This window comes from Canariomyces notabilis (genome assembly GCF_033297395.1).
Source record: "Canariomyces notabilis strain CBS 508.74 unplaced genomic scaffold N656scaffold_24, whole genome shotgun sequence".
Classification (NCBI taxonomy): domain Eukaryota; kingdom Fungi; phylum Ascomycota; class Sordariomycetes; order Sordariales; family Chaetomiaceae; genus Canariomyces; species Canariomyces notabilis.
In genome coordinates this window covers 152,949-177,563 of record NW_027041846.1, presented here as the reverse complement: position 1 = coordinate 177,563, position 24,615 = coordinate 152,949, and the positions used below count along the sequence as shown (strand labels likewise).

The 24,615-nt window shown below is 55.6% G+C and overlaps 8 protein-coding genes across 8 annotated transcripts; 6 read left to right on the top strand and 2 right to left on the bottom strand.

Moving 5' to 3' along the window:
* Positions 1–1,186: 1,186 nt before the first annotated feature.
* On the top strand, positions 1,187–2,481 carry N656DRAFT_715577 (glycoside hydrolase family 76 protein; the record flags this gene model as incomplete). Its single annotated transcript, XM_064812055.1, has 2 exons — positions 1,187–1,277; positions 1,328–2,481. 2 exons carry the CDS (start codon positions 1,187–1,189, stop codon positions 2,479–2,481), a joined length of 1,245 nt encoding a protein of 414 aa, XP_064667143.1.
* Positions 2,482–2,749: 268 nt separating this feature from the next.
* On the bottom strand, positions 2,750–4,072 carry N656DRAFT_800802 (histidinol-phosphate aminotransferase; the record flags this gene model as incomplete). The annotated part of the gene is made up of 2 exons (XM_064818047.1): positions 2,750–3,938; positions 3,999–4,072. The coding sequence occupies 2 exons, from the start codon at positions 4,070–4,072 to the stop codon at positions 2,750–2,752; spliced, it is 1,263 nt and encodes a 420-aa protein (XP_064667142.1).
* A 1,172-nt stretch (positions 4,073–5,244) lies between these two features.
* Positions 5,245–6,430, top strand: N656DRAFT_791732 (carbohydrate esterase family 16 protein; the record flags this gene model as incomplete). The annotated part of the gene is made up of 3 exons (XM_064817010.1): positions 5,245–5,724; positions 5,789–6,287; positions 6,360–6,430. The coding sequence occupies 3 exons, from the start codon at positions 5,245–5,247 to the stop codon at positions 6,428–6,430; spliced, it is 1,050 nt and encodes a 349-aa protein (XP_064667141.1).
* A 1,536-nt stretch (positions 6,431–7,966) lies between these two features.
* On the top strand, positions 7,967–9,399 carry N656DRAFT_326635 (uncharacterized protein). Its single transcript, XM_064809256.1, has 2 exons — positions 7,967–8,748; positions 8,804–9,399. The coding sequence occupies exons 1-2, from the start codon at positions 8,087–8,089 to the stop codon at positions 9,276–9,278; spliced, it is 1,137 nt and encodes a 378-aa protein (XP_064667140.1). The 5' UTR covers positions 7,967–8,086; the 3' UTR covers positions 9,279–9,399.
* A 1,944-nt stretch (positions 9,400–11,343) lies between these two features.
* On the top strand, positions 11,344–14,984 carry N656DRAFT_326518 (uncharacterized protein). The gene is made up of 3 exons (XM_064809255.1): positions 11,344–12,051; positions 12,115–12,728; positions 12,807–14,984. Exons 1-3 carry the CDS (start codon positions 11,578–11,580, stop codon positions 14,797–14,799), a joined length of 3,081 nt encoding a protein of 1,026 aa, XP_064667139.1. The 5' UTR covers positions 11,344–11,577; the 3' UTR covers positions 14,800–14,984.
* Positions 14,985–16,303: 1,319 nt separating this feature from the next.
* On the top strand, positions 16,304–17,613 carry N656DRAFT_791729 (uncharacterized protein; the record flags this gene model as incomplete). The annotated part of the gene is made up of 5 exons (XM_064817009.1): positions 16,304–16,364; positions 16,472–16,525; positions 16,581–16,742; positions 16,798–17,099; positions 17,167–17,613. 5 exons carry the CDS (start codon positions 16,304–16,306, stop codon positions 17,611–17,613), a joined length of 1,026 nt encoding a protein of 341 aa, XP_064667138.1.
* A 991-nt stretch (positions 17,614–18,604) lies between these two features.
* Positions 18,605–19,918, top strand: N656DRAFT_737600 (uncharacterized protein; the record flags this gene model as incomplete). The annotated part of the gene is made up of 3 exons (XM_064812749.1): positions 18,605–18,687; positions 18,796–19,177; positions 19,284–19,918. The coding sequence occupies 3 exons, from the start codon at positions 18,608–18,610 to the stop codon at positions 19,482–19,484; spliced, it is 663 nt and encodes a 220-aa protein (XP_064667137.1). The 3' UTR covers positions 19,485–19,918.
* Positions 19,919–20,106: 188 nt separating this feature from the next.
* On the bottom strand, positions 20,107–24,433 carry N656DRAFT_782783 (uncharacterized protein). Its single transcript, XM_064815826.1, has 3 exons — positions 23,964–24,433; positions 21,118–23,555; positions 20,107–21,068 (listed from the first exon to the last, which is right to left on the bottom strand). The coding sequence occupies exons 1-3, from the start codon at positions 24,188–24,190 to the stop codon at positions 20,401–20,403; spliced, it is 3,333 nt and encodes a 1,110-aa protein (XP_064667136.1). The 5' UTR covers positions 24,191–24,433; the 3' UTR covers positions 20,107–20,400.
* Between the last annotated feature and the right edge of the window lie 182 nt (positions 24,434–24,615).

Sequence of the window (24,615 nt, the reverse complement as noted above, 5' to 3'; positions counted from 1 at the left end):
GCATGGAATTTAACGTATTTTTTTATGTACGAATACAATACATACTATACTCAGTACACATGCCCTAGCAAGTGTTTCAGGTAAGAAAAGTGCCAACGCCAAGGAGACGTGGCTTTGGCTTGCTGCCAATCGGACCCTTGTCGATTTAGTGCCCCTGACCACCGCTTGGGCAGCTCGGGTGGGACTCCACCCTTGAGCCAGCGTTGCGCCTCCCTTCCTGCCATACCTAGGTACTCCGTATGTAACATGGCTATACATAGCTTGGGGCTGGTTCCTGCATCCTACACGTGTAGTGTAGGGATTTACCAATAGTATCAGGTTGAGTCAACCGCAAGGTCTCAATGTCAACGACAACCATTGGAAGTGAAAGTGGAAGTGGTGTGCCCGGCGGCTGCAAAGGCTCGACTTCCGCTTGTCGTTCTACCCCGTGACGGCATGTTCAGTCCAGTAGCTGACGAGCTACAGTACATAGCATTAGGTAACGTTAACAAGCGCATGTCCTGGGGAATGATGTGCAACTCTCTTTGACAACCTGTGGAGCGGCTGTAAATATCTGAAGGTTACAAGAAACGAAACACAAATCCATGTCTGGCGTAACATACAGGTACAGTAGTGGAAAAAGGACAGGTCGTGGTGCAACCCGAGAACCAGGTTCGCGAACATGATCGCCGCCCATTGGCTGTCATTGCAGCTTGGCTGGGAATGAGTGGGTTCGAAGTTCCCTCGGTGTGGCTTCTTACGGTAGAATGCAAGGGCAGTCGGCCTGCATCTGATCATCTCCAGGTCCTCCCTTTGCCTCCCTTTCCAAATCTCTTTCCCCGCCATCCAGACCACTGTCTCGGTCTCTCAGTAGCTTTTTCTCTCTTTTCGCGTTGTCATTGTCTCCTTCGCTTGCTGTGTTGACCACCAACAATCGTTTCTCTTCTGTTCAGCTTCATTCGCTTTGGTTTTTCGCTGCCGTCAGCCGTTCTCTTCACCCCCTTGCTTTCCGATAGCTGTACCTGCCAGTCCCTAAAGCGCCTCCTCGACGCTCGTAACTACAGGACATCTACGACGTTTGTAACAGAGCCGCGATAGCATCACAACACCTGCCTAGAGAGCTCTATTTCCCCACTTACCTTCGTTTTGCTCGCTGTGCGGCAACCAGATTCGTTTCTTTCGGGATTTTTCGGCCACGCAGCCCACCATGAGGTTTGCAAAGTCCATGAGGCCCGCGGCGGCCGGAACTGCTCTCATTGCTGCCATTGCTCCAAAGGATCTGAACATCAACGATCCATGTAAGAGGAACGACCCTCGACTAGAGAGGCAACTGCTGACCTTCGCGCAGCCAACATCAAGGGTGTGGCCAAGACAATCGCGGCTGACACCATGCAGTATTATTCGGGGACTGCGGACAAATTTGTGGATCTTCCCCAGCCGCACTACTGGTGGCAAGCCGGTGCCCTGATGGGCGGAATGCTGGACTATTCACACTACACGGGCGACAAGAGCTACGACCCACTCATTGCCAGGGCTCTACTTGGTCAGGTCGGCCCCAATTTTGATTACATGTTGCCGTCGCACTTTGGCCAGGAAGGGAATGACGATCAAGCATTTTGGGGATTCGCCGTCATGTCCGCGGCCGAGAGAAACTTTCCGCACCCGGACGAGAGCGTCCCTTCGTGGCTGCAGCTAGGTGAGAACCTGTGGAACTCGTTGGCCTCGAGATGGAACACGACAGCCTGTGGCGGCGGCCTTTTGTGGCAGATCTTTGCTTCCAATCCTAACGGACTCGATTATAAAAACACGGTGAGCAACGGCGGTCTCTTCCAGATCTCGGCGCGCCTGGCGCGGGCGACAGGGAACGACACGTACCTTGAGTGGGCGAACAAGGTTTGGGACTGGACCGAAGCCGTAGGCATGATTGATCAGGCAGGCAACGTCTACGACGGCGCACACGCGAGCCGCAACTGCACTGACACAAACCCCGTTACCTTTTCGTACAGCGCCGCTATCTACCTGTACGGAGCCGCCGTGCTGGCCGACCACACGGGCGACCAGAAGTGGGTCGAGCGCACCGAACGGATCCTTGAGGCCTCTCGCTCCTTCTTCAGCCCGTTTGACAATGCGACAAACATAATGTACGAGCACGCGTGCGAGTGGGTCAACAGCTGCAACACCGACATGCGTAGCTTCAAGGCCTACTTTTCCCGCTTCGTCTACGCCGCCAGCCGCTTTGTGCCGTCCATCCAATCGACCATCGACGAGCTCTGGCACCCCTCGGCGCTTGCTGCTGCCAGGTCCTGCACGGGCGGTGCAAGCGGTACGGCATGCAGCCACAAGTGGTACACGGGCGGCTTCGATGGCACCACCGGCTTGGGGGAGGAGCAGTGTGCGCTTGAGACAATTCAGGGATTGCTGGTTCGTGAGGCCGCGCTCCCTCTCAAGGGCGACGAGATCAAAACTGTTCGTACGTTTGGGGCCTCGTCCAGCCAAAATTAAAAGGCGAGTTACGCAGTATGCCGCGGCGTAAGCTCGAGGAGATTAGCTAGATCCCTCAAAGGTTTGCTCACTATCTTCTTCTCCTGTATATATTCTTGATTGCATCCGGGCTAGGGTTTACCAAGGCCCGGCACATTTTACACATACATATGGCATTGAGCGGGTTCTGATCCAGAGAATCAAAACGGGCATCAGCTAGTATGCCCAAAGAGGGCGTTCCCATTATTTTTTCTGTACAAACAGGTGCTTATTATCTTCTCGTCTATTTCTAAGCAACTACTGCGCTCGCAGCGGCCTCCCTATTTTCCTCGTCCGCAGCTGGAGGGATCCCCCGGACCTCAGCTAGTGTCCGCTCCAACGCAGCCAAAAATCGTGTCACTTCGTCTTCGGTGCCGACCGTGATCCTCAAGCAGCCCAAACAGCCATGCTCCTTGCCGCGGAAACGAACAACCACCCCCTTCGTCTCAGCCAGCCTCTCGTACACTGCAAGCGCCGTGACATTGTCGGGTTTCCCTTCGGCGTTGAGCATCTCGTATAGCAAGAAGTTACTGTCGGTTCCACCCCGCAGCCTGCCCACGCCGCTGATCCGGGGCATCTCCCTCAGCATTCGCTCCCTCTGCGCAATCAACTTCTCCCTAATCGCCCTCGTCGCCGCCAGCCCTGCCTCTGACAGGGCATATTCCGCGATACTGCTGGTCAGGCTCGAGATGTTGTACGGCGCCTTGAGCGCGTTGAGCAGGCGGGCGATGGGGGGCGACGTGAACACCGCGCCGAGCCGGATCCCCGCCAGGCCAAAGCCCTTGCTCATGGTCTGCATGACGACCAGGTTGGGCCACTCGACGACCCACTCGGCCAGGCTGGCCTCGGGCCCCGTGGCGAAGTCGACGTAGGCCTCGTCCACCACGACCACGCCGTTCCAGGTCGGGTGCTCCAGCACGGCGCGCACGTCGTCCTTGCGCAGCAGCGACCCCGTCGGGTTCCCCGGCGAGCAGAGGTACACCAGCTTGATGGCCGCCGCGTCCGGGCCCGAGAGCGCGGCGCGCACGCCGGCCACGTCCACCTGGAAGTCGGGCGCGGGGAGAAGCGGGACCTTGACCAGGGCCACGTCGTTCACCTGCGCCGAGACGGAGTACATGCCGTAGGTGGGCGGGCACACGAGGATCTTGTCACGGCCCGGCACGCAGAAGCAGCGCAGCAGAGCGTCGATGGCTTCGTCGGAGCCGACGCCCACGAAGAGGTTCTCTGGGGAAAGCGTGCGTTCGGTGTGGGCGTGGGTGGTGCGCAGGTTGCAGAAGAGTTGTTTGAGGGAGTTTTGGTGGGGGTCAGGGTAACGGTGGAGGCCCGAGAGATTCAGGGACGGCCCGCTGGGAGCGTCAACGGCGCCGTTGGAGACGGGGGGCCCGAAGGCATTCTCATTGGCGTCGAGGAGGATGTTGGTGCCGTCATCTTTGTAGTCGCTTTTTATGGAGCAGTTAGTACAAGAATGAGTGCGTGTGTGTGAGTGATTGAGTGCTTACTCTCGCGCGCAGCGATAAGGTTCCAACGCGAGGATGTTGGGCCTAGCGCAGGTTTCGAGGTTGAAGGGCGACATTGTTGGGCAAACTACGAGGTACCTAAGATGAGTTCTGAGAAATAAATTGAAGTCTCGCCGCCCACCGCGTCTTATACACGCCCAGAAAAGTTATGAGGCTGCGGTTTGGAGGAGTCGAGTCGCATTCAAGGAGTCACAGTCGAGGAGTCATTCATTTGGGAATTGAGACGGGGATTGAGATCCATGGATGCAAGTTTGCAGCTCCGGCCCCGGAGGGCGGGTCCCTGTGGTTGGCGGGTTTCCTAGAAGATATTTGAACCGCCCGAGACATTATGGATAACAAGCCCGACAAAGACGAAGAGGATTCCAATAAAACCTCTTCTTCGCACAAATATCTGCCATCCTGCGGGATCCTCATCCTGCCTTTCCCGTTTCGAGTTGAGCCTAAGTTGAGCCCGGAGACCCCTTGTTACCCTAACCCTAGCACCAAAGACACTGTAGAGTGACATCCTTGAGACAAACCCCTGGAGCGCACATATCTCTTCGACTCTCCATGCTACCGGTATATGGTTTAGTTGTTTGCAAGTACGATGATCAAGGACTTTCTATAATCTCTGTCTTCTCCCTTCCTCCACAAGGATCAAGAGATTCTCCTGAGCGGGCCGACTTGCATGGAAAGGCGCGATGCAACCTGAAATGTAATTCGGCATTAGCCTCCGTCATCCACCGCTCTCCAACCTTCTTCCCCTCATCTGTACCTCCGGGGCAACCAAGCTGCTATTGAGAATCGAGAGAACAATAATGATCCACGAGTTTGACGACCTGGTATTGAAAGCCCATCGAGATCTGCAGGTATACGGTGGAAACCCGATAGACGTTTCGGGGGATTTGAGACTAATGACGGTATGGGTCATACATAACAATCGAATGAGGCCCCTACGAGGTTTTCAGCTCCCATGTCTGGAGAAAAGTCGTAGTTCCCCGGATTTACACAATAACCTAGGACTAAATTTCCCGGAGCTAATCGGTATGGAGTACTGCAATATAGCCTGCAGTGTATGGCCCACGCATGTATCCGCATTCCCGGTTGAATGGAACCATAGAATGACGGGACCAGCAAGCACGTCCTTACAAAAGGACTTGTCCTTCCGTAGCCGTGGATCTTGGTTAGTCGATCCGTAGTCGTTCCCCAACCCGCCCAGGCATAGCAGGACTTCGACGTTGCTTTCACGATGCTGCTCAGTTGGATTCTTACTAGCTCGGCCGTTGCCGTGGCTGCCAGCAACCAGCATCGAGGAGGAAACGCAGCTTTCGACACTCTGGTCACCTTTGGGGACAGCTATACCGACAATGGCCGGCTGTCGTATTACATCTCCCACGGCGGGTCTGCGCCATCGCCGGGCCAAACTCACTCCGAGACAAACAAGACAGCCAGCGGCGGTCTCTCCTGGGCTCAATTCGCCGCCCGGACGGCGCGCGCCAACCTTGCTGACTACGCCGTCAGCGGCGCGACGTGCTCCAACAAGATCGTGGAGCGGTACTTCGCAACCATCAAGAGATCCTTCCCGTCCGTCATGGACGACGAGATGCCCTCCTTCCAGGCAGACATCGCATACAAGACGCTCTTCCCGAAGCGGACCGCCAGCAACACGGTATATGCTCTCTGGATCGGAACCAACGACCTGGGCCAAGGCGCCTTCCTAACGGACTCGGTGAGTAACCCTCCAGACTGCTCTTGAAGTTGGAGTCGGATTGATATGCCTGACATCGTGATAGGAGGCACCTGACAAAACCATCAGCGACTTTGTGGACTGCGTGTGGTCTGTCTTTGACGCCATCTACAAGACGGGCGGTCGCCGATTCGTGTTGCTCAACGAGGCCCCGCTTGAGCTGTCCCCGTTGTATGCTCCCCCCGAAGTTGGAGGAGCGCTGGACACTTCCCTTTGGACCAAAAAGACGCTGTATAACATGACGGAGTACAGCGAGAAGATCAAGCAATACACCACTAGCGTCAACACAATGTTTGACTATGGCGTGCCGTTCCACACCTTCGTCAAGTCTAGGTGGCCGAAAGCGACATTTGACATCTTTGATGTCCACAGCCTGTTCATGGACATATATCAGCAGCCTGCGAAATATCTGGACGCTCCGCACAACGTTACCGGTTACTGGCACCACTGCTCATTAAGCGATTCCGATTGCGTCGATCAGACCAGCCTGGGCCCTCTTTCCGGGTTCATGTGGTACGATGCGTTGCATCCATCCGACAAAACCAGTAGGTCCAGTTCTTTTTAACACGCTTCGTAGCGCCGTCGGGAACTGGGACGAGGTTGACAAGGAGATCCAGGTTCAATCGTCGCACAGCACTTTCTTGACGTCGTCGCTGGCAAATCGAGGTATGGAACCCGGTATCACTGAGCGCGCTTGACACGGCTGCAGACCGTTGGTAGCAACACCATGCCGAACAGGTTGGTGTAACCCAACTCTGCGAGGAGTGGTACAGTACAATAGATGGAAACAAGAGCCTTCTACTCCGTAGTCGAGCAATGAAAGGGATACGCACACAATCTTGTTGATGCGGGATGGTTGGCTTGATGAACCTCGAAGAGATGCAGGCAGAAAGGGATCCCTGTAATCCTGCCCCGCCGTGCCGCTCCTAATTGGGCTAGCGCCCTTTTGTGGGAGCCAATGTGGAGCCATTCATGCCCGCTTTCTCGTCCATGCAATTTGCATCTGGTCATCGTGGCATTTTCACGACGCGCAAACTGCTTCCCCTCTGTTTCTGACACGCCCGCACCTCCGCTGGCCGACCGACCAGAGACGACAGAAGAACTGGACCCAAGGCCAATCCGCACACCCCCTTTCATTCCGATACTCCATTCCCTAGCTCAGTCCTTCAGCCCTGCCTCATTTTGACATGTTCTTTCTTCCCTGCCGGCAATTTCTGCCCTCGCTTTTGCGCTGAGCCACACCTGTCCGGTCCTCGGCATTTTTTCGTTGTCCCACTGCCGCATTTTTGCGGCCAAGATCCCGCGACAGAGGCGGCAATCTCGTGGGTCTACGATACAGACATCTGATAGTCCCTCCCCCAGTGTACCGTACCTCTGCCCTGCAAAACACGCCGTAACAATCCGCCCCCCTGTTGGCGGCTGTCTATTTTTCGGCGTGAGCGGCGGAGGCATTGGACAAGGCAGGCAGCGGACCCAGCCGTCCTGCGGCCCCCGTCACGGATTGGCATTCCATCCCCCACCGCCTCGATCGTGTACATACATACATCCACATCCCTGGCTGGCTGCTGCCCAGGCGGCTTTCGGCTCGTATCGAGCCCATTCGCATCCCGGCCGTCTTGCCGGTTGGGCTGGGGATCCAAGTTCCTTAGTGGTTTCTCTCGTTAGCGAAGAGCTCCCGTTCCTCGGGCGCCTTCCCCCATACCCCCCTCGAGAACCACCCATATTGGTGGCCCTATCCTTCCCCACCCCCAGCAGCCGCAATACCAGATCTGATCCACGACGCTGTTCCACCCGCCGCTCCCTCACCCCCGGCAGTCGCGCCCTGTTCTTGGCTTGGGCAGCCTTTGGCCCAACAGCAAGCCATGTACTCAGCTCCCTATGGCTATCCAAATGCCGCCGGAAGGCCGGTCTTCAACGGCGCTCCGCCACAAGGCCTTCAGTTGCAAGCTGGACAATCCCCGAACCAGCCGCAGCAAATGATGTATAATCCGCAACAGTTCCCCATGACGACCCAGACCGGCCCCTTCCCGGGCGGTCCCAACCCGGCCATGATGGGAGGTGTTGGCCCTGCAGGAATGATGCAGAATGCCGCCATGCCGCACATGGCTGCCAATGGTCAGAGTAAGCCACCCTTTATCTTGTTCCCCTCATATGACGTCTCACCCCGTCCCTATTCCTTGGACAGGCTTCTCCCCTTTCCCCTTTCCTCAATTGTCTGGCCGGAAAGAACGTTTCACGTGCGACTGGCTCCGGTGCCATGCCGGGAACTGCCGCGACGTCGCCGCTGAGTGCTTTTTTGCTTCGTTTATATATATGATTCTGTCACCTCGATTCGACCTTCTTTATGATGGAGGCTGACCGGCTCGTTTCCACAGTGGCTTACCAGGCTCCATTCACAACCTCACCCTATGGGGCTGGTATCCCTTCTTCCGTGGCCCCTCAGCCGCAACTCCCGGCCAATTTCATGATGGCCGGCCAAATGGCGCCGTATCAGATGAACGCGGGTTTGGCTCCCCAGCAGCCCATGCTGCAGCAGCGCATGCACCCCACGCAGCAGAATACGGCTGGTGTGTCTGTTTCGACTCCCCAGCGCCCTTTCAACCCTTCTCAGGGCACCCCAAACGGCACGATGCCTCATCAACAGCCACAATTCTCGAACCCCCAACAGCAGGGTACTCCTCAGAGTCAGACTCCCACCACAGCTCCGCTTTTGCCGACGTCAATAGCGACACCTCAAACACCAACGTTCCCTGCCGAGCAGGGGCAGCTGGTCAATGGAACCTCCAACAGCCCGACTCCTCAAAGCCCTGCGACTGAGTCTCGAGATAAAGAGAGGTTCGCTGTCCTGCTAGATATCAACCAAGAGTTGCTATACGAGTCAATCCAACTCGTGAACAGCCGGGCGGAACTCAAGAGGGAGCAGGCAGCCGCCGAAGCCGGTGGGACAAAGAGTAGCGATGTGGACTATGCGGAGGAGGAGAAGCTGACGAATCAGGACTATAATCAGTGAGCACAACTGTTCCTTTTTCTGGCGGGCGTGTTCTAACTTGAGACGCAACAGTTGTATGCGGAGACTGCAGGCAAACCTGACATATATGTTCTCCTTGGCCGACAAGAAGCCGAAAACGCAAGTGCCGCCTTGTCCGGCCTTTATGACTCCGCCGCCTCTCAACTTGAATCTGAAGCTGAGGTTACCGCCGGGCACGCCCGATGACGGAATTGACAGGCCTGCAGATCCCGTTGCAGACCGCGCCGAGAGAGACCACCTGATCAAGAATCTTTACAAAAAGCTTTTAGCGCTTTACCCCGGGATCGACCCCAGGAAAGAGCCTGCTGCTCAAATGGCCGGTAGGCCGGCGGGAAATGCCAACGCGGCTGCCGCGAAACCAAACGGCCAGGTAACCGCTGCCACAACTCCAGCGGGAGGGCTGGGTTCGAACCATAGCAGTCCCGCTCCGGGCCCTCCATCCCAGAACACGCCGCAGATGGTTGATGCTGCTGCACCTGGTCTGCAGGGACAGGCCGCCGGGTCATGATGTTGATTTGGAAGGTTGTACAAAAGATAATCGCCTCGAGGGTCTGCGAGGAGTAAATATGACTGCAGCGATGAACGTGGCAAAGAGACACAAACGGCGGGTCGGTCTTCATTATACCTTTCGGGTAGGCATTTCTCAAACGGGGCGTTGGCGTTTCGGCTTGAATGGATAGCGTGGCGCTTTTGACTAGATACCGGCTGGGTAAAGGAGTCTGAATGCGGAGGGTGTCGCCTGAAAATTCATGGTCTGGTTTGGTGACGAATATATTGAGGCAGGTAAATGTACGAATATATGGGAAGGGAGGCTGATCTTAACGGAGACGGTGGTCTCACAGATATATTCCTCTTTTATCAACCTAGTCCTCGCTGAGATTAGTGCTATGAGGGAATCCAATGGATCGAAAACCAGGCGAGAGCCTGTATGTATACTGATCAAGCCTAACTATCCATGGGATAATGGCATTAGCGTGGGCTTAGGCCCGCGACAAGGTTGATATCTGCGTATGGGTGAACAATGCGGAACAATGCCGTTTTGTTCGAGAGGATCGCCCTTTGGAACTGTAAGCAGTCACAGATACTTGGTTTAGACCTTACAGATGCAGAAGCGTGCATTTCAAAGTGGATAAGACCGTCTTTTTAGCTCCGCTGGTGTGATGCTGTGTGTACTTACTTGTACAAGATTACAGTGATGCCACGATCCGATCCTCCTTCCTTGCACAAAATGTGCAGGCTTGAGGCTATCTATAACGACCGAGCTGCAATCTCGATGGCTATGCAAGGTTCGATTTACCAATGTCGTATCTCCTTACGGACTAGATCATGCCCATCGATTACCTAATCACCTAACAGCCTAAGGTAGCTTGGCTTTCACCACCTCGAGCCACTGCAATGTGCAGACATGACTAATTCAGTTAACCTTGATGGTCGGTACCTACTAATAATTAGATGAGTAGATTTTGTTCAAGAAAGCTCGTGTCAACGCAGACTTGACGGGATACTGCCACCTTCCCCAGAATTCCCGAGGTTTGTTTCGGCCGCAGACTTTAGGTCCAGCCCCGGGCCGCCTAGCCTTCCCCGGCGGCCGGATCCGTGGCGGCACAATGCCTACCAGAGTCTCCAGCTTCCCCATGCCAGACATCAGAAGATGAGATGAGGAGTGATTTTCTTTCCCCCACACATCGGCCGACTCCTCCTCTTACACTATCATGAGCACAGATTGACATCGGCCAGGACTGTTGGCTTACCTGGGACCGGTAACATTTCGTATGTAGAAGAAGCGTTCTCCCTGAAAGTGCGATGCGGTTGTGGGTTGCGGTAGTTACAGAGAGGATGGGCCGTCCCTGCAGCTGGCTCGGTTACCTGCATGAAAACCCAGTGGACAAAACCTATAGGCCGGGAGCTTCTGTCAATACTCAAAAGCAGCTTCTGACAAATGAAATGGCAGCTATTGATCCGCAGCACTGATTGGCGGCGGCCCACATTAGCTTGCCGCCCGTGATAGGTGAGCGCATCGAGGTTTGTGATTGTCAACCTCCAACGGCTTCACGATGCCAAGATGGGAACAGGAACTCTCACATCATTTGCTGGATTCTATGAATCGTGATTGATGAAGTCTAGTGTAAAAGAACCCTGGCAATTGCCGTCTCATAAACAAATGTTTTCCTATTCGGAGGGCGGCGGGAATGCCCCGCATCACCCCTGCCATCTGGTGCCTGCAGGAGATAATTGCATGGATATCCAGGGGCTTCTCGCTAAAATTCGCCGCCTTTCAACGCGCAGTAACGCAACACTAGTTGCTCCATACATTGCTTTGCCTTTTTTCATCCGTTGAAGTGCTGGATTGACGGGACTCTCACACTTTATGTGCGGTCGTCCTTGGGCCAGCCGCAGCGGGTCGCCTCATCATCGAACTGTTTCAGTGTCCTCGGCCGCTCGATGAAACCATAGACCATCCGGCCGAGCAGTCGCGTGCCAAGAGCCACACAAACTCGAGTTCGACGATCTCGACCGCCTCTTTTCTCCCGGTCAACAGGTGATCCCTGCCAGTCCCTTTGCAGGCCTGGTCCCCTCGTGCTTGTGAGCTAGCTGCGACGGCAGCTAGGGATTGAACGACCCAAATACCAAATATTGTGCTCGGCAGCACTTTGGGCAGTAGCTATTCGGCTCGAAAGATAGCATTGACAGCGCCATTTCGACCAAATCTGCCGGTACATGACTCTGGACCCGGCCCGCTGAACCATAGCGGACGAATTGACTCCTTTCCTGCAACGAGGCTGCCGGATCAAGCTCTGAATTTCGGGATGGAGCCCGACGCGGAGGAAGGTACACAGCAAATACGGGCACTCGCCGACCCGATGCCCTCACCAAGCGGCACCTCCGAACGGACCAATTCGCTACCGGTTGGGACAAAGATGGGGAACGAAAAGAGCGATCACGATTCTCTTGTTACAGTTCGCCTATCCGAGCCACCGTCGCTCCATGTAAACACGGCGGTTCCGCCCAGTACCCTTCCAATGAGGAAAACCTCTTACGCCGAATACATTCCGAGCGATGCCGTGGTTGAGACGCCCGAGGAGCAAGATGATGATAGCGACTCGGAGATTTTTGAGCCCGAGACTTCAGCCCGGCGGCAAGCTAATCTACGAGCGGAGCTTGGCCGGATGGCCATGGGCAGCGATGATGATGAGGACGAGTCGAGATCCAGTTCGGAATCGGATAGAGTCGATTGGGAAAAGTTACAAAGAACAGAGAATATGGAGTCGAAGGATCAACAAGTAGGTCCCAAGAGCCTTATTTACGCATCGTGTCGTGCCCTCGCACTGACAGACATGGTACAGACTACAGCTTCGCTGCTGGCCAGGCTGGAGCAGGAAAACGCAAAGATTGCGAAAATTCAGAACAACATCAAGGTCAAAACCTCCAAAAAGTGGGAGAGCAAGGAAAGCCGGCCCAGGCCTCCCTCAATGGCGCAGCTGCAGAAGATGGTGAGCGGACCGACCCCTCCGGCGCTCCGATACTCGACTTTCCAACAGCCGCCGATGACAGAACTTGAATTCTATCTCGCGTTGGTCAAGGATCCTAAGCAGACCGCTGCGCGACTGCCGACACTGCTTTCCAATAAGATCAGGAGGGGCATCCCGCCGCCGCTTCGGGGCGTCGTCTGGCAGAGCATGGCAGGCGCTCGCGACAGCGCTCTGGAGGAACTCTTCGAAAGACTGACGGGAGAGTCCAGCCCGTATGAGGGCGTCATCAGCAAAGATCTGGGGCGTAGCTTTCCCGGCGTTGACATGTTCAGGGACCCAGATGGCGATGGCCAGAGGATGCTGGGCCGAGTGCTCAAGTGCTTCAGCCTCTACGATACCAAGATCGGGTACTGCCAGGGGCTTGCGTTCCTGGTTGGACCGCTGCTGATGCACATGCCGGACAAGCAGGCCTTTTGCGTCCTGGTCAGGTAAGTGGAAAATCGCCCGGATCCGCCGACCCGCTCAGGCGGTACCGGAAAGGCGCTAAGCTAACCGCATGTGAACAGACTGATGGAGAACTACGATCTGCGTCAGTGCTTCGTCCCCGACCTGTCCGGGCTGCACGTCCGAATCTACCAGTTCCGAGAGCTGCTGCGACAGCATCTGCCCATTTTGTCGTCCCATTTGGACGATTTGCAGGTTGAGCCGGCCTATGTTTCACAATGGTTCCTGTCGTTCTTCGCCGTAACGTGTCCCCTGCCAATGCTGTTTCGCATCTACGATGTGATCTTCGCCGAGGGCGCATCGGAGACAATCATGCGAGTAGCGTTGTCGCTCATGCGAAAAAACCAGGCGCGCATCCTAGCATGCAGCGAACTGGAAGACGTTATGCACTTGCTACTATCGCGAGGGTTGTGGGATTGCTACAATTACAACGCCGACGAGTTTGTCAATGACTTTGTCGCTTTGTCCGACACGGTGACAAAGGAACGATTGGCAGCGCTAGAGCAGGGGTACAGGGAAGCTAAGATTAGCTCGGCCGCCAATCACTGCGGCGCAACAGATGCCGTGCAGGGGTCGGCGGATGTTGCGACCGCTGCCTCCCGTTTCCTTGGTCGCCTCTGGGCTTCTTCCTCAACACCCAAACCCACTACATTGACAATTGCAAGTTCGGCATCGGGATCCACGCCTGCAAGCAGCACTCTCAATCCAGCTCTCGGCGCGACATCGCGCCCGCTGAGTATGCTTCGGCGCAGCACGTCAAAGCAGAGTATAGCCTCAACGTTGAACTCGATGGAGGCTGTCTCGTCATCGAACACTTCATCTGCCGCCAGCGTCTTGAGCTCAGTATCGACAGAAGCCACCTCTGTCTCGCGCGACAGCACAACCGATGATTCGCCCCGAGAGGGAGCGCCGTTTCGCACACTGCCGAAAGCCGTACCTGGCCCCCCAAGCGGGCATAGCACCTCAAAGGACAGCAGTAAACACCTTCACAGCCAGATCGAGGACCTCCTAACGGCGCTTAGCGAACTACAGCGGAACCATGCCCTCTTAGCGAGCCAATTACAAAAGGAAAAAGAAGAACGTGAGGAAGACCGGTGCGCGGTCCGCTCCCTGCTGGACGGACTGCGCAGCAGGGCGAGCGGTGAGGGTTCGCTATTGTCTACAGAGGAGACCCAATCGGAATATGCATCAAATGGCCCAGCGACGTCGGAAGCCACCGATAGGCCTGTTAAGTCCACCACAGAACAACTTTCCGTCTTGCTGGATGCCGTGGAAATGCGTTTCACCGAGCCGGCCGTCCGCCGCAGATCATCCACTTCGCAGACCAAATCGCAGCTACGGGATGAACTAGCGCGTACGAAGGAACAGCTGTCGCAAGAGAGAGCGAAATCACGGCATTTCGACCGGAAACTACAAGAGATGGAGCAGGAAATGGTGTCGCTGCGGGAGCAATTGAGGGAGAGCCACACCCATGTCCGGAATGTGCACCAAGAGAAGCAGCGGCTCGAAAAGCAGATACACGTCATGAGGATCCGGGCATCCGACACCCCGCCTAGCGCGGAACAAACTGAATGGTTCCCAAAGCCGCCAGGGGCTACCGGGCTTCGCGAGCTCAAGCTGGGTCGTAGCATGTCGACCCCATCACAAGCGCCGTTGCCATACAACAAGCGAATATCTTCAGCGACTATGCAAAAGAGGGCAAGCAGAGAAGCGCTGGCAGCTACGTCGGGGCCGTCAAGCGAGCAAGATGCCCTCGTGCTCGAACTCGTGCAGGCCAAGACTGCCGAGGCTGTCGCCAGGCAGGAAGCAGAGGAAATGAAGCAGAAGCTCGAGCAGCTTCGCAAGGCGTTCGGTCTCGCGCTGGGCGATACCCCTCCGGCGTCGCAGAACAGCAGCGCAGCTACGGGGACGTCGGCCGCGGCCGCTGCTATGGGCATGTTCGGACGCCTCACTGGCTCAACCGCCCCGGTACCCGCCTCGGACTCGCCGGCCAAGGCATCGACTGCCCCTGCGAATAACGCATCGAGCGGGGGCTTTTGGGGCTGGAGGAGGTGATTCTGTATGGAGATATAGTTCCCGAACTAACAAAGGGGCAATGCTGTATTTTGAAGACGGATGATACCATCAGGATTTCTGCACATGGCGACAGGGATTCGTCTCACCACAAGATTTTGCATTACATTTGCCCAATGGGGGGCGACGTCCACATTTGGGCCCGGCACGGCGGAGATAGGGATACTTTTGCTTCTTAGAAAGTGCTTCGACAGAGGCAAGAGTAATACTAGTACAAGGTTCATAATGCAGTCTGCGAGATGTATTCGACAAGTCTGGAATGCGTGCTGCGAAATGACGTCCGAGCTGTCGACAACCTCTTCCGCAAGTATGTCTTGTCTGATGGCTCTCCAGCGGTGTCGCGTGCGGGCATCAAGTTCCCCTCCTTGGTTCCCCTGCAATCGCTATGGGTGATTGGTGCACCGTTAGTGTGGAAATCACATGCATTGGAACGGAGGATGGAACCTGCCTCTGATGGCAGTGGTGCGTCAGGCCAACTTGAACAATGGGCAGGGCAGGGTACGCATTGACCGATACGTAGCTCGCCGAACAATCTGTACTGTATCCGGATTCCGTAGACACTCCCTGCGCAACGATGAACCAAAACGATGGCAACTGTGCTAACGTCCGAAACAAATTGAGTAGCCGTCCTGTGAACGCTCTAGTGGAGGATATCGGCGGGCAGATATTGGAAATTACATGATCAATTTGGCGTCGGGGAATGGCTTCAGGGGCTGCCAGGGATGCCAGACACCCATAACTAAAGTACCTTATAGAGCGTACTCCGTATTGTAGGTACTGTACTTGACTGCATGACGGGGGACGCTGCTGCATGTGGGATGATGAGATCATCCATTGGGATAATTCAAAGCGGGCAGCTTGGCTAGCGACTTATACGATTATACCTCTTCCCCTAATAGTATATAACTGTTTAATAGCTGCAGGCAAGGAGACAGCGGAATGGAAGCGCAATCACGATTAACTAGAGAAAAAAGATATGGACGAATATCGGAAACCCCAATGTAAATATCTCGTCTCAGGATAGTATTCCTCAGACTGAAGGACGATTTCAAGTCGGTTATGACAATAGGGAAACGTCATGTCATTACAACTGGCTCAGCGTGGGGCTTACATGGCTGGCCCGAGCTTCCACAATCCCGTCATTGACCGTGGCCGCTTGGCAGGTTTTTGGCAAGCCAGAAATGATAACCCTTTTATGTCCCAAAGCCCTCGTCGCTTCTTGCCTATCTCAAACTCGAAAATAATTACTGCTCCTTTCCGTTGCCCAATTTCCTCCCTGCAGCTTACTCGTAGCCCTTACAGACCATTTCCGCACCGCACAAAGAAGCACCGAAGGCCCCATAACACCTTTGTTGTGTTGCCTGGTCCCAAACTGCAGCGAAGCCAGCGATTCCACGACCCCGTCACTCGTCTTGCTGCTCATCATCCTTTCGACATCGCGAATTTCGACAATTCTCCTTCGGACCACCAGCGATAATCAATTGAAATGGCTGACGGCGCCGCTAACGGCAATCCCAGCATGGATGCCTTCAAAGCCAGTAAGGTGCGTGTGTCTGCGTCCTGTCGCGTGCTTCCAGACCAATGATAAACCTCCCGGCTAACCCGTGCAAGTGTTTCACAGCTCGACGACACATGACGCTTCCGCACGCTTGAGCCAAACTGACGTCGTCTCCAGATGCCACATCTGCCTACAACACCATCACCAACGGTATGGAAAGCCGATCTTTTGCTTTGACGATTATATCTGACCAAAATCCTTGCAGGTCCCGTAGCTCAAAACGTCATGGACGAGTCCGCCAAGGCATCGGCCGAGCTTTCCAAGCTCGCCGCCGCCCGCCATACCCCTGATCACCGGGCTGCCACCGGCCAGCCGCTCACGCACTACCACTCCTTTTTCTCGGAGCTCCTGTCATGGAACAACCCTCGTATGCCACATACACGATGCTGCCGAGGTATGGCGCGATTGCTGATACGCTGCAGGTGCTTCGGCCATTGCGTATGCCACCGCCGTCTCCCTTATCTTCTCGGTTAGGTACCTGGATATTTTCCGGTGGATGTTCAAGCTCACTTGGATGGTCTTGGCCATCACCATCGCGGCCGAAGTCGCCGGAAAGGCGCTCATGAACAACGGCTTTGCTACTCAACTCCGTCCGCGAAAGTACTACACAGTTCCCAGAGAAACGCTCGATAGTTTGATTGGCGATGTCCACGAGCTTATCAACTTTTTCGTGATCGAGTCCCAGCGCGTCTTGTTTGCTGAGAATGTCTGGGTCTCCGCCGCGGTACGTATCCACTCTTGACGCCCAAGCTCCCGAAGCTATGGCGTCAGACCAAGCTAACCGCAGCTAGGCCGCTCTCGCCGCCTTCTTCTCGTATTATCTTGTCCGAATCGTGCCGTACTGGGGCCTGGCCGTGATCGCCACCACCGTGACCTTCTTCGCGCCCCTCATCTACACCACCAATCAGGAGCTTATTGACGCCCAACTGAAGCACGCGGGCGAGATTGTCAATGCTCAGACGGCTCAGCTGCGCACCGTTGCGCAGAAGCGCACCGAGCAGGCCACTCAAGTGACCAAGCAGTACATGGGCGACTACACAGCCAAGGCCCAAGCATTGATCAAGGGCTCGCGCGGTCACGAGCAGCAGAACCACAAGACGGATCTCAAGCCGTCCGACTTCCCTGCTGCTCCCAAGGAGGAGTTGAAGCCCGCGCATATCAATGTCCCGGAGCCTGTCAATGTCCCGGAGCGGGCCGTCGCTGACAAGCCCGAGCAGGAGCCCATGATCGCCTCCTAAAGACAACCGTGATTGGCAGCCCTTGGTGAATGGGTCACTGACGTCATTTGACCGATCCCCTGTGGATTAGCCAAGCGACCAGTAGCAATCCATTTTTGCCAACATTACTAGAGGGCGATTGGAGGTATTCCAGCATGGAATAGCATCAAGAGGAAAATTGGCAATTTTTAGAAGGGAACAATCGGTCCTTGAGTTAGCAGCGGCGGGACGCAAACCGTTGACAAAGGCTACATGTGGGGACAGACAGATCCAAGTATCGGCAGGCCTTTCCACCTGTGTTGATTGATGTACCTTTCCCTTGTTTACTCCCAACTGCGCCGGATGAACGTATTACGGCATGTGTTCTGTATCTCGAATTTGTCTCACCGGAAAGGGGAAGGGTTCAGGGAGTTGATTCGCTCGGAGTTCAGTTGCTTTAGCTAGGTCAACTCAGAGTGCACTACTGTATTCATCAATCTGGCTCACTCAGGTCCGTGTTTTGTGCTGGAGCATACAGTTGCTTAGGGGACTTGCCTTCACCACTCTGCTAATGCCAGCACGTGGGTGTCGACCGCACTCCATTGCAGACGGGTGGCTGCGATCATCTTGCTACCGACATCTTGTCCTCGCTGTTGACGTGTGCCGGCAGATGTTTGCTTTCTATTAGGTAGGCATTGATTTATGCAGGAGCGATGGCAAATTGAGGAAGGAGCCCGGCTGGAACCTGTCCACAAAGACCACTTCTTCCCCTACGCCTGGCCGGCCCTACTGGCCATGAGGTGCCTCGCCATGGCTCTTTCCGCCGATGCGCTGGCCTTCCTGGGTCAACTTTGAAGCTCGGATCTGGCTAGTATATGTTGGACTTCTGGCGAACAAGCGCTTTCACCGACATGGCCATTGACACCAGAGATCAAGGCCTGCAGAAAAGCAACCAGACTGAAACTATCATCTTCGACTCCAAGAGCCCAGCCATCCTCCCAATTCTACACTCAAGTCTAGGGATTCAAAGACAGCCATGTCGAAGCCGCCGCCGGGACCCCAACCCAGCCCGGATGCACCACCCTCCGAGAACAGATTGCTGACCCCTGAGGAATGGTATGTACTTATATACAGTGATTGCCGTGTCCTTTCCACTGTTGCTGTCTGGAGTCTGCGGACTGTAAAGAAGAGGGTAAAACGAGACGACTGATAATGTTTGGCTAGGGCACGCGTTGCGCATGGCGTAGGAGCGATCCGAGAGGGCGAAGAAACACACCAAGTTGTACACCCGACATGCTGGTACTGGCCTCCCAAGGGCATGCCTGAGGGCCTCTACCGAGACGTGATCACGCAGCGGTCCAAGTACATGATGCTGTACCTGGTTCTCAGCACGCTGCGATGGGCGCTGATGATTCTGCAACTCGTTGTCGGCGCCGCCGTGACGGCTTTCGGCGCCGCAGAGTCACATATGGTTGACACCATCACCGTCCTCGGCGCCGTCAACACCGTCAATGCCGGCCTGTTGGCTCTGATGCACAACAGCGGGCTGCCGGACCGGTACAGGATGGACAAGGTTGAGTTTGTGAGGGTGGAGGATTTTCTAAAGGTACCTATTTAGATAAACGATCCGCTTAGAATATGCCATGATATGGACATGGGCTTCTCGATCTCGCTCGGGTAGAGGCGACTGTGACTAACGAGGCGGGCCCCAGGAACTGCTCGACACGGGCGTCGTCAGAGCCAACCAGCCGGTCGAGGACGTCCTCGACGATTGCTTCAACCGCTTCCAGAACGCAAAGGCTACCGTGTTGGCCAACAAGCCCGAGGCATACGGCACGAGCACCAGTTTCTTTTCCCCGCTGTTCAGTAAGGGTATACTACCACCCGCGCAAGGCCACCCTACTCGACCGTGAATTACGGTCAGGACTCTCCCAGAGCTTGACACGGGACATACTTTTCTTCCTTCTGCTTTCTTCTCTCTTTTATCTTGAATGTTTTGTTCTAACCCTTTCCTTTGTTGTTGTTATCTCCCTGCCGAGTCTGAGAGGCGACATCGGATGATGAATATCCTTAGAGCATATTAGCAGCTGGTTGTTTTCATCATTAAAGGACCGTTTACAGAACACATGGACAATAACTACACTTGGTCTACTTGATATGCTGGGGGAATGAGTGATAGGGAGCACTCTATATATGGCGGGTATGACTTGGTCTGTCTTGGCTCCTACGAGAAGTTCATAGGTTTGGTACCTTATTATTAACGGTGGGACTGGGCAAGCATATGGATTTGGCACAGTTTATTGGAATTCACCCCTGTGTTGTGATTCTGCTCCTTGATCTGCGGTTCATGTTCCGCCTATCTCTGATGCGAGGGTGATAGACTTGGGCCGAGTCAGCGAGGGCAACTAGAAGACTAGACTTAGCTCGCAGGCCGTGGGTGAACAGGGGAGCAAGATCAACTCGAAGGAGTCCGGCTGGAATGCTGCTACGTATCTTACCAAATTGATACAGAAACGAATTCAGACCATAAGAGATCTCAGATCACCAGAGCATTCCTGCAAGTCCACTCTATGCACATTCCTCATACCTATGCTCCAATTCACTGTCCAAAACTCCATGAGCTTTTGATGCATTGCCAACTGCCAGCACACAGCTACGCTATCCACGCGTCTTGTCATCAGTATCGACAAAAGGAAAAACCGTTCAACGAATGCCAGAATCAACCCGCTTGATGCAAGCAATAGATCCAGTCACGACCCGAGCCCAGATGAAAAGGAGTACATGGGAAGAAAAACACCACGGCGCCATCCACACTGCCGTTCCTGAAGGTCACTGTCCCGGTGTCACCTTTTGGGCCCTTCGCCCATCGACTACCGCCTTGAGCACCTCGAGATGCTCCTCAGTGACGCGCATTGCCTCCTTGACTTCGCGCTCATCCATTCTCTGCTCACGCAGCCTCTCTTCCACCGTCCGAGGATCCACGCTCCGCTTTCTCGGTGGCGGATCGCTGCCCAGGCGATCCAAGCCCACGCGCTCCTCAAGCCACTCCCACAGATCACTCTCCTCGCGCCGCCACATCTCCTCGTACGCGGCCATGCGCTGCGGGTAGCTGGCATAGGCCAGATCGTGGGCGTAGCGCGGAGGAACGCCAGGCCGGGCGCCGAAGCCGAACCATGACGCCACAAGCAGGCCGACAAGCAGGCCATAGACGACGTTGCCTGTGAGGATGGGCCGGATGATGTCGACGACAGGGCCGAGCAGGGGTCGGGCAGGCTCAAAGAGGCCCCAGTTCTGCTCGGCGACCACCTTTGCAACGTCTTCGGTATCGCTGGCGAGGTTGGACGCCTGCGCCGATTTGCTCTTGCGCGTTCGCTTCTTGCCGCGAGCAGCGCCGTTGATGCCCGTGCGTGGGCGTGATGACACGGCGGCTTTGAGGCCGGCAAAGAGATCTTTGCAGAACTGCGTCTGGCCATCGTTTGCACCTCGCTCGATAGCGGCTGATGTTGTCAGCAGGGGATATCAGATGGGGACTTGCAGGGCACATACCTTTCAGCCAGCTCTTGCCGGACCACTCTATGGTGCAGTTGACCTGAACTCGCGTGGCATTGTTCTCGGCCCACGTCAGACAGTACTTGGTCTTGACGCAAAATATGTTGCCGCTCGGTACGTCAGGGTTCTGCGTGCTGACTGACACATTGACCGCCTTTTCGAGGTCGATGTGGTCAAGCTGTTCCGTCACAATGCACTTTGTCTGTTTCGGGCCAATCGATGCCGAGAGCGGTTTGATATACGAGTATGTACGCGATTTCACCTCCTCCGAGAGGCCACGCTTGTCGTCCATCTGGAGATCGGTGCATTTTTGGTCTGTCGTGAGCCACTTACCCATCCATGCTGCCGAGGCGGGACCAAACAAGAGCGTGTACACCTTTCCTAGAGGCGCGGGAATGACCTCGTCACCCATGACCTTGTCATAGTGCGTGCCCGCATCGCCGCAGTCCGTGGGCGCGTGGGTAGCGGGACCAGGGAAGTCGCCGCCGCTTGCAGGCGCGCCCTCGTCCGGTTTTTCGGAGGGTGCCGCGGGGCCAGACACCTTACGTGCGACAGCCTTCTCAGCGACCTCAGGACCCGGTCCATCGGACGGCTGGGTACCATCATGTCCTTCTTCGTCATCCTCGTCTTCGTCATAGACATCGTCGCCATCATCACTCTCAGCGTCGGATCCCGATATGCTATGGCTGCCGACTGCGGACACAGATGCCGTCTCAATCTTTTCGGTCCGGTCGCCGCCCGGCTCCTCGAGGCGGACGCCGTTGAGCGAGCTCTGGAGATGTGGATGGCCGAGCTTCCAAATCTTGATGATCAGGTCGTATGTAGTGTCACGGCTGGCGAACGAGGCAAAGATGTGTTTTGTGTGCAGAGTGGAAATCTCGAGGCCGTTCTTGAACACGAGGGCCGTGCTCCGCTTCTCGACAGAGACGATCTCGTCGAAGCTCATGACGAGCGTCGTCACCCAACCGAAGATGTTGCTGCTGAAGCACAGGTGGCCCTCAGACACATAGAGGCGTCCGTGCGCGAGGATCTCGCGCTGGAGAGCGCAGCTGTAGTCTTCGATGAGGTAGTCATCATCGGGCACGCTCTTGAAAAGGGCATGGAAATCACGATTGCGCTTCTTGTTAGCGACAGCAAACCCCGTCAGCTTCGGGGCACTCCCGGAAGCGGCGGGGTTGCTGATCGAAGAGTTAGCGGCCGCGATGGCTGCAGCGATGGTCCCACTAGTGCCCGTAGTCCCATGGGTGGCAACGCTGCTGCCACGGTTCCTGCGGTGGCCGATGGCACTCCGTATGCTGCCGCTACGGTGGACACCCGTCTTACCTTCGTACAAGCTGCCGGTAGGTGGTGTTCGCTCGCCGCCGGCAGCCTCGTTGAGTGAGCGTGGCCGGGAATCCAACGAGTCTTCGGGCAAATCCGCGGTAACAGCTTGTGCTTCGGCGGGCGCTGAATCAGACCTCGCTCGAGTGTCAGACTCAGCGAAACGGTGGGCGACGGGGCTCGGCGCAGCACTACCCGTGTCGATAATGCCCAGATGGCTGAGGCTAAGGTCTCCCATCCCCAAGGTTTTGACGGCTGGCTCCTTGGGCTCGGTAGATGGACGTGACGCTGTCGCCGACTCAACCTCGACAGTGTCTTCTCCTTTCTCTGGCTGGTCCTTCGACGGCGGTCCTCCCTTGTTCTTAGCCGCAGGAGATAAAGTCGAGTTGGAGATGGTCGCGCCGAGTGTATTAGCAGTGTTTTGGACCGCCGAGAACATGGATGAAAAAAACGTGGCGGCGGGATTTGGCGATGCAGGGCCGTTTTCGGGCGTGGGCGTCAGCGGGGCGGATATGATGTTGGACAGTTTGCTGGGGCCAGCTCCGGAATCTGCCCTCCGTCGTTGGGCAATCATACTCCCCGCAGATGCATCAGTCGAGCGTGCACTCCCACCTTTTGCGCTGTCTGGCTGGTAATCAGTTGGCGTGGGCGGTGTGTTGACAATCACAGGGGTGGAAGACTCAGTCGGCGGCGTCCGCGGCGGTTTCAAGGGCTCGGGCTTCTGACCCCGAGAAAGGTGGCGGGTGGTGTTGCTGATGGATGCCGGCTTGGGCTCCTCGGGTCTTGGGCGCGGGGGCTCGTCCGGTTTCCTTTCCAGCCCCGGCTTCTCTTCGTCGTCAAGCGCCCTATTTGAGCTCTTCTTTGCCTTGAACACGTCTCTCAGCCGGCTGGTAGACGAGGACCGCTTCGGTCGGGACTGGGGAGCGTCAAGCGCGGTTCTGCTGCGGTCTAATGACTGGGCAAAATCAATGCTCTCGGTGCTGTCCCGGGGCAGCGTCGAAGATTGCACGGATGGGTTGGACGGCGTGTTTGAAACGAGCGAATCTGGCTTGTGAGCCTCATGGGCAGCCAGTGAAGAAGTCGGTGTACGGGAAGAAGCGGAGGCGGAAGTGGGACTGCGGTTGCCGGCGAGGGTCAGTTGTTGGGATGAACCAGGGGCCAGCCTCTCCAGAATATCCAAAAGAAGAAAAATAACAGATGACGAATGCAGGATGAAACCGGAGACCAGATGCAAATGAGATGTTGAGGCTAACGACGAGGGCCAACGGGGAGCAAGCAACGCTGCTGCTGGGGGAGGCGCAGACGCTGACAAGCTAACGAACGGTATTGCTGGAGCTCAACTTGAAGCTGGAGCCAAGACGGCGGGACCCAAGTGCAGCACTAGCTAAGGTATTCGTATGTCGGCAGCGGAATACGCGGAATACGCGCATTACGAGTCGAGAGTAACACTGTGGCTTGTGTACAGAGTATGTACAAAACCACTGGACAATTCACTAGGAAAGATGCGGAAATGCTCAACTCACAATTCTGGATCCGATTCAAGAGATTGTGCTCTTCCATTTTCTTGGCTGTTCAGGCTGCCGTCGATGGAGCTTACGTCGCTGGCTGGAGCGCTGTGGCTGGCGAGGCTGCCCTTCTGCGGCGTGCCTTGAACATCATCACTGCTGGTTGACAGGGGTCTGGTGCGACGTCGCTTTGCCGCGATCGCCTTTGGCAGAAGCTTTGAGATACCGTTTGATGTGCTGTCCATAGCTCAGTGACAGCGTGTCCGGCTGCTGGTGGTGGTAGAGCAGTGTTTCGGCGAGCTGCTGGGCGTCTTAGACCGACAGCTATGTCATCATCATGGCGGCGCCAAGAGGTGGATGTATGGATGTACTCCGTATCCCAGCAAGTTTTCGAGCTTGGCGGGTTTGGAGCTGCAAAGAAGTCAGATCTTCGCAGAGTTAAAGAATTGAAAGAATTGAGGGAAAGAGATTGGATAATGATCTTTGGGTGCACTGCAGTAGATGACAGGATTAGCCAGCAATCGAACCCCTCATATCGTCACAGGTAACAGCCTGCTCTGCCTTGTGTCTCGCAGCCTGGTTTGCGGTTACATTGCGCAATGAAGTTAACTTTTAAGTCCGAGCATGCGTACCTTCGTATTTCGTATTGTACAGTACAGTACATGTAAGA